Source organism: Babylonia areolata, chromosome 15 (assembly GCF_041734735.1).
Source record: "Babylonia areolata isolate BAREFJ2019XMU chromosome 15, ASM4173473v1, whole genome shotgun sequence".
Lineage (NCBI taxonomy): Eukaryota > Metazoa > Mollusca > Gastropoda > Neogastropoda > Buccinidae > Babylonia > Babylonia areolata.
Genome location: NC_134890.1, coordinates 1,843,383 through 1,851,981, shown reverse-complemented (window position 1 = coordinate 1,851,981; position 8,599 = coordinate 1,843,383). Strand labels below are relative to the sequence as shown.

Here is an 8,599-nt window from a genome sequence, read left to right as displayed (position 1 = left end):
GAACAACTGATGTGGTTTTGATGAAGAGTCAAACACGATACACTAAAGTTGAAATTCACAGCCCAAAAAACATTTCAAAATGCGTTTTATTTCAGGGTGTTTCGAAACACGAATTTCTCAGCAATGTTTTCGTAGAAGTTGCACAAGACGAACGCGACCCGAAGCTGAAAATGAGTGAATTAGTGTTGATAGATGAACCAGAAACAAGTGAACTGGAAATACAAGTGAATGCAGTTGTCAGTCCCCCGTTGGTACAACCCAGTGCACAATGCAACAGGCACAAAGGGGTCATGATCACTCCATTGCAGCAAATGGTTTCTTCATGCTCCGGAGCTCTCTTCACTTCTGTTTTGGGTAGGTTGTGTTTTGAAATAAAACGTCCTCTGGCGTCACTGGCTGTTAGTCGATCTCGTATCTTCACAGATGCCAGTCTTGGAATCACTGAATGCGCAGTGAATACTTGTGTTCGTACGAGGGAAGATATGAATAAAAAAAATGCATTGAGTTTGCTAAATAAAACAGCCCGTGAAGTAAAACCACAGAAGACATGTCCATGTGTCCATCTGATGCAATACAGCAGATCAGTGACTGCATGACACAGCATCATAAAAAGATTGTCACATTTGCTCAGATGGAATGATGCGGTTGCAAAAGTAACTAAATGAAAATTGAGTAAAAATCATTGATGATGCTGCTAAGACATGTGTAGGAAATACTGCAATGCTCACACACACACACACACACACACACACACACACACATGCACACACACACATGCACATATGCACAAACACATGCACAGTCACATTCACATTCAGTCACTTTCTCTTTCTCAATGGTTTTTGCCATCTTTGTACTGCTGGCTTTCTGTTTGATCTGTGGTTAACGCTCTGACGGCATTTTATCCAGTTCGGCAGTCAATTACAAGTTACTAGTATCAAACTAAGAAACATAACCATGCTCATAACTGTTATTGTTACCCTTCCAAGAATTTCCCATTTTAACCAGTCTTACAAAGAGTGGTTTGTTATGAAACACTGCCTGGTGTCCATAGATGTCTTTTTCCCCCCTCAGATTTAATCTTTTTTTTACTGACAAATTTTCTGATGTCATGAACTCCATCCACTCACTTTTGGAATGTTTTCTCCAGTCTCTCTGTCGCTCTGTCTGTATCTCACTGTATTCTCAGTAACTGTCTTTCTGCCCCTCACCCAAACCTCGCTGGTCTGAGTGTCTCTCGCTGGTGGTGGTTTGTGGAATGCCATATTCTGTTTGTTTTATGTGCACACAACACACTCCTGAATGTTTTCAAAAATGAATACCATGCATATCTTAAAGAATGAATTGTGAACAATGCCACTTTATTTCCTTCACCGCCAAGTCAGTGTGAAAAACACTCCTAGTGCCAAGTAGCTTAGACTTAACGCTCTCAGTCACAGGATTCGGTTTGTGTCAAAACAAGACATTGGACTTGTTTACTTAACTTGGTCAAGAGGGGAAAGTTAGTCAGTTTCCTGTTGTGTTGGAGCTGTCAATATTTGTTACAAATACAGTGCGAAAAATGGTCCATCCGACATGACCCTTTTGATATCAACTAAAGTCGTCTAGGGAGGTGAACTATCTGGTCACCTGAAGTTGCCTATGATGGCAAAAGTCTTGAGATTCATTTATGTACAGTATGTATGTTTGCTTATGCATCATTGTATGTATACATAAGTTTTTCATATATTTATTATTATTGCACATGCTGTGTATGTGTACATGAATATTCATGTGTGTGAGTATACCCTTCTTCCGCCCATTTTTTATATCTATTATTTTTATTCCATCCATAATTTTTGTGATTATTTTGTGTTTTGTGAGTTTGTCTCTGTTTTTTTGTTTGTTGTTTTGTTTTTTTGTAGATGTGACAGTTTTGTGTTGACACGGTTGAGCATTTGTATGGTTTGACAGTCCTGATATGGCCCTGTGCGGTCGGCTGGACTAAAAACAACAAGAACAAGAACTAGCGATGTGTTGAAAACAGTCACTGTTGTTGACAGTGACACCCCTGGATGTTGTGAAGATCCGGCTCCAGGCCCAGAAAAAGCCCAGCGCCTTCATGCGGGGCAAGTGCTTCCTGTACTGCAATGGCCTGATGGATCACATGTGTACCTGTCTCAACGGGGGTGGCAACTTCTCTCCTGCCTACCAGTGGTACAAAAAACCCTTGCCTGTTCACTTCACTGGAACCGCGGTAAGGCTTGTCAGACAACACAGCACAATAACTTCAGTGTTGCAGTGTGTGTAATTCTCCATGCAACACAAAAACTTCAGTGTGATTGTGTGTGTGATTCCCCACACAGCACAATAACATCAGTGTTGTAGTGTGTGTAATTCCCCACACAATATGATAACATCAGTGTTGTAGTGTGTGTAATTCCCCACACAACACAATAACATCAGTATTGATGTATGTAATTCTCCACACAACACAATAACATCAGTGTTGTAGTGTGTGTAATTCCCCACACAACACAATAACATCAGTATTGATGTATGTTATTCTCCACACAACACAATAACATCAGTGTTGTAGTGTGTGTAATTCCCCACACAACACAATAACATTAGTGTTGTAGTGTGTGTAATTCCCCACACAACACAATAACATCAGTATTGATGTATGTTATTCTCCACACAACACAATAACACCAGTGTTGTAGTGTGTGTAGTTCCCCACACAACACAATAACATATGTGTTGTAGTGTGTTGAATATTGTCTTAGATGTGAATGTGTGACTGCTTTTGCTGCAACTGGCTTTTTTGTTTTTCTCACAATGTGTGTGTGGTGTTTGTGTGTGTGGTGTGTGTGTGTGTGTGTGTTAGGTACGTGTGTGTCTGTGTGTGGTGTGTGTGTTTGGTGTGTGTGTGTGTGTGTGTGTGGTGTGTGTTTGGTGTGTGTGTGTGTGGGGGGGGGGGGTTGCGGGGGGTTGGTGTGTATGTGTGGTGTGTGTGTGTGTGGCATGTGTTTGGTGTGTGTGTGTGTTTTGTTGTTGTTTTTTGTTGTTGTTTTTTTTTGGGGGGGGGGGTACTGGGGTGGGGGTGGGGGGATTGGTGTTTGTGTGTGAGTGTGTTTGGTGGGTGTTGGAAAGGGGGGGGCAGGGCAGGGAGTGTTTTGTTTTTTCTTTCTTTGTTTAATGAAAACCTTTTATTTTTTTAGTGTTGTCAGCACTTGATATATATATACTGGTGGAATAACGTAGACAATCATTTGTTTCAGGATGCTTTCGTCAAAATTGTGAAGTATGAAGGCGTGGCGTCATTATGGAGCGGTCTTCCACCCACTTTGTGAGTACATTGCGTGCAAAAAATACATAAAAAAAGAATGAAAGATAGAAATAAAAACTGCCAATGGAAGTGTGTGTAGAGATTTTATGAGCTGTCATTGATATGTAAATGAAATGAGGAAAGAAATAAAATGTGGTCCCGGATATGTTTTTGAAAACAGAGGTGATTTTTGAGAGCTGTTATACCAGCAAGTGCCAGCAGTGATATGATTGCCAGATTGTGATAGATCTGAAGTTTTGTTGGCAGCTCAGTAACACAGTTGTGTGTTGTGCAGTGATGTTGATAGAAGTGTAACTGTAAGCTGTGTTGTGTAAAGTGATGGTTGATAGAAGTGCAAGCTGTGTTGTGTAAAGTGATGTTGATAGATGTGCTTTGTGATGTTGTGTTGTCCCACACAGTGATTTTTGTGATGTTGTCCCACACAGTGATGGTTGTGATGTTGTGTTGTCTCACACAGTGATGGTTGTGATGTTGTGATGTTGTCTCACACAGTGATGGTTGTGATGTTGTCCCACACAGTGATGGTTGTGATGTTGTCTCACACAGTGATGGTTGTGATGTTGTCCCACACAGTGATGGTTGTCATGTTGTCCCACACAGTGATGGTCGTGATGTTGTGTTGACTCACACAGTGATGGTTGTGATGTTGTCCCACACAGTGATGGTTGTGATGTTGTGTTGTCTCACACAGTGATGGTTGTGATGTTGTCCCACACAGTGATGGTTGTGATGTTGTGTTGTCCCACACAGTGATGGTTGTGATGTTGTCCCACACAGTGATGGTTGTGATGTTGTCCCATACAGTATTGGTTGTGATGTTGTCCCACACAGTGATGGTTGTGATGTTGTCCCACACAGTGTTGGTTGTGATGTTGTCCCACACAGTGATGGTTGTGATGTTGTGTTGTCCCACACAGTGATGGTTGTGATGTTGTGTTGTCTCACACAGTGATGGTTGTGATGTTGTGTTGTCCCACACAGTGATGGTTGTGATGTTGTCCCACACAGTGATGGTTGTGATGTTGTGTTGTCCCACACAGTGATGGTTGTGATGTTGTGTTGTCCCACACAGTGATGGTTGTGATGTTGTCTCACACAGTGATGGTTGTGATGTTGTGTTGTCCCACACAATGAATGTTGTGATGTTGTCCAACACAGTGATGGTTGTGATGTTATGTTGTCCCACACAGTGAACACTGAATGTTGTGATGTTGTCCCACACAGTGAATGTTGTTATGTTGTCCCACACAGTGAATGTTGTGATGTTGTGTTGTCTCACACAGTGATGGTTGTAATGTTGTCTCACACAGTGATGGTTGTAATGTTGTCGCACACAGTGATGGTTGTGATGTTGTCTCACACAGTGATGGTTGTCATGTTGTGTTGTCCCACTCAGTGATGGTTGTGATGTTGTCCCACACAGTGATGGTTGTGATGTTGTCCCACACAGTGATGGTTTTGACAGTGATGGTTGTGATGTTGTCCCACACAGTGATGGTTGTGATGTTGTGTTGTCTCACACAGTGATGGTTGTGATGTTGTGTTGTCTCACACAGTGATGGTTGTGATGTTGTCCCACACAGTGATGGTTGTGATGTTGTCTCACACAGTGATGGTTGTGATGTTGTCCCACACAGTGATGGTTGTGATGTTGTGTTGTCCCACACAGTGTTGGTTGTGATGTTGTCCCACACAGTGATGGTTGTGATGTTGTCCCACACAGTGATGGTTGTGATGTTGTGTTGTCTCACACAGTGATGGTTGTGATGTTGTGTTGTCCCACACAGTGATGGTTGTGATGTTGTCCCACACAGTGATGGTTGTGATGTTGTGTTGTCCCACACAGTGATGGTTGTGATGTTGTCCCACATAGTGATGGTTGTGATGTTGTGTTGTTGTCCCACACAGTGATGGTTGTGATGTTGTCCCACACAGTGATGGTTGTAATGTTGTCTCACACAGTGATGGTTGTAATGTTGTCTCACACAGTGATGGTTGTAATGTTGTGTTCCACTCAGTGATGGTTGTGATGTTGTCCCACACAGTGATGGTTGTGATGTTGTCCCACACAGTGATGGTTGTGATGTTGTCCCACACAGTGATGGTTGTGATGTTGTCCCACACAGTGATGGTTGTGATGTTGTCCCACACAGTGATGGTTGTGATGTTGTGTCCCACACAGTGATGGTTGTGATGTTGTCTCACACAGTGATGGTTGTGATGTTGTCCCACACAGTGATGGTTGTGATGTTGTCCCACAGAGTGATGGCACTACCAGCCACAGTGGTGTACTTCACGTGCTATGAACAGCTGAAGGCCGCCATGCAGTACAGTGACAGCTGTCCACAGGACTGGTGGAAACCCATGGCTTCGGGAGGCACGGCCAGAGGTTCGACCTCATCCGTCAGGATGATTTGTTTGTAGAGAGAGAGAGAGAGAGAGCGACCTCATCCGTCAGGATGATTTGTTTGTAGAGAGAGAGAGCGACCACATCCATCAGGATGATTTGTTTGTAGAGAGAGAGAGCGACCTCATCCATCAGGATGATTTGTGTGTAGAGAGAGAGAGCGACCTCATCTGTCAGGATGATTTGTGTGTAGAGAGAGAGAGCGACCTCATCCGTCAGGATGATTTGTTTGTAGAGAGAGAGAGAGAGAGCGACCTCATCCGTCAGGATTTGTTTGTAGAGAGAGAGAGAGAGAGCGACCTCATCCGTCAGGATGATTTGTTTGTAGAGAGAGAGAGAGAGAGCGACCTCATCCGTCAGGATGATTTGTTTGTAGAGAAAGAGAGAGCGACCTCATCTGTCAGGATGATTTGTTTGTAGAGAGAGAGAGAGAGAGCGACCTCATCCGTCAGGATGATTTGTTTGTAGAGAGAGAGAGAGAGAGCGACCTCATCCGTCAGGATGATTTGTTTGTAGAGAGAGAGAGAGAGAGCGACCTCATCCGTCAGGATGATTTGTTTGTAGAGAAAGAGAGAGCGACCTCATCTGCCAGGATGATTTGTTTGTAGAGAGAGAGAGCGACCTCATCCGTCAGGATGATTTGTTTGTAGAGAGAGAGAGAGCGACCTCATCCGTCAGGATGATTTGTTTGTATAGAGAGAGCGACCTCATCTGTCAGGATGATTTGTTTGTAGAGAGAGAGAGAGAGAGAGCGACCTCATCTGTCAGGATGATTTGTTTGTAGAGAGAGAGCGACCTCATCCGTCAGGATGATTCGTATGTAGAGAGAGAGAGAGAGAGTGACCTCATCCGTCAGGATGATTTGTTTGTAGAGAGAGAGAGCGACCTCATCCGTCAGGATGATTTGTTTGTAGAGAGAGAGCGACCTCATCCGTCCGGATGATTTGTATGTAGAGAGAGAGAGAGAGCGACCTCATCTGTCAGGATGATTTGTTTGTAGAGAGAGAGAGCGACCTCATCTGTCAGGATGATTTGTTTGTAGAGAGAGAGAGTGAGCGACCTCATCCGTCAGGATGATTTGTTTGTAGAGAGAGAGAGCGACCTCATCCGTCAGGATGATTTGTTTGTAGAGAGAGAGCGACCTCATCCGTCAGGATGATTTGTATGTAGAGAGAGAGAGAGAGCGACCTCATCTGTCAGGATGATTTGTTTGTAGAGAGAGAGAGCGACCTCATCTGTCAGGATGATTTGTTTGTAGAGAGAGAGAGAGAGCGACCTCATCCGTCAGGATGATTTGTTTGTAGAGAGAGAGAGCGACCTCATCCGTCAGGATGATTTGTTTGTAGAGAGAGAGAGCGACCTCATCCGTCAGGATGATTTGTTTGTAGAGAGAGAGACTGAGAGCGACCTCATCTGTTAAGATGATTTGTAGAGAGAGAGAGCGACCTCATCCGTCAGGATGATTTGTTTGTAGAGAGAGAGAGCGACCTCTTCTGTCAGGATGATTTGTTTGTAGAGAGAGAGAGAGCAACCTCATCCGTCAGGATGATTTGTTTGTAGAGAGAGAGCGTGACCTCATCCGTCAGGATGATTTGTTTGTGGAGAGAGAGAGAGCGACCTCATCCGTCAGGATGATTTGTTTGTAGAGAGAGAGAGTGACCTCATCTGTCAGGATGATTTGTTTGTAGAGAGAGAGAGAGCGACCTCATCTGTCAGGATGATTTGTAGAGAGAGAGAGCGACCTCATCTGTTAGGATGATTTGTAGAGAGAGAGAGCGACCTCTTCTGTCAGGATGATCTGTAGAGAGAGAGAGCGACCTCATCAGTCAGGATGATTTGTAGAGAGAGAGAGCGACCTCATCCGTCAGGATGATTTGTTTGTAGAGAGAGAGAGCGACCTCATCTGTCAGGATGATTTGTTTGTTGAGAGAGAGAGCGACCTCTTCTGTCAGGATGATTTGTTTGTAGAGAGAGAGACTGAGAGCGACCTCATCCGTCAGGATGATTTGTTTGTAGAGAGAGAGAGCGACCTCATCTGTTAGGATGATTTGTTTGTAGAGAGAGAGAGCGACCTCTTCTGTCAGGATGATTTGTTTGTAGAGAGAGAGAGCGACCTCATCTGTCAGGATGATTTGTTTGTAGAGAGAGAGAGCGACCTCATCAGTCAGGATGATTTGTTTGTAGAGAGAGAGAGCGACCTCATCAGTCAGGATGATTTGTTTGTAGAGAGAGAGAGCGACCTCATCAGTCAGGATGATTTGTTTGTAGAGAGAGAGAGCGACCTCTTCTGTCAGGATGATTTGTTTGTAGAGAGAGAGAGCGACCTCATCAGTCAGGATGATTTGTTTGTAGAGAGAGAGAGCGACCTCATCTGTCAGGATGATTTGTTTGTAGAGAGAGAGAGCGACCTCTTCTGTCAGGATGATTTGTTTGTAGAGAGAGAGAGTGACCTCATCTGTCAGGATGATTTGTTTGTAGAGAGAGAGAGCGACCTCATCTGTCAGGATGATTTGTTTGTAGAGAGAGAGAGCGACCTCTTCTGTCAGGATGATTTGTTTGTAGAGAGAGAGAGTGACCTCATCAGTCAGGATGATTTGTTTGTAGAGAGAGAGAGCGACCTCATCCGTCAGGATGATTTGTTTGTAGAGAGAGAGAGAGAGCGACCTCTTCTGTCAGGATGATTTGTTTGTAGAGAGAGAGAGAGAGCGACCTCATCCGTCAGGATGATTTGTATGTAGAGAGAGAGAGCGACCTCATCAGTCAGGATGATTTGTTTGTAGAGAGAGAGAGCGACCTCATCAGTCAGGATGATTTGTAGAGAGAGAGAGCGACCTCATCAGTCAGGATGATTTGTTTGTAGA

The 8,599-nt window shown here is 44.0% G+C and overlaps 1 protein-coding gene across 1 annotated transcript in view; it reads left to right on the top strand.

Moving 5' to 3' along the window:
• Positions 1-139: 139 nt before the first annotated feature.
• Positions 140-8,599, top strand: part of LOC143290363 (mitochondrial glutathione transporter SLC25A40-like) — a 29,494-nt gene continuing 21,034 nt past the window's right edge. Inside the window, exons 1-4 of the mRNA XM_076599741.1 lie at positions 140-354; positions 2,043-2,236; positions 3,264-3,331; positions 5,593-5,720. Of these exons, the coding sequence (XP_076455856.1) occupies positions 171-354; positions 2,043-2,236; positions 3,264-3,331; positions 5,593-5,720 (574 nt within the window). The 5' untranslated portion in view covers positions 140-170. The remainder of the gene's footprint in view (positions 355-2,042; positions 2,237-3,263; positions 3,332-5,592; positions 5,721-8,599) is intronic.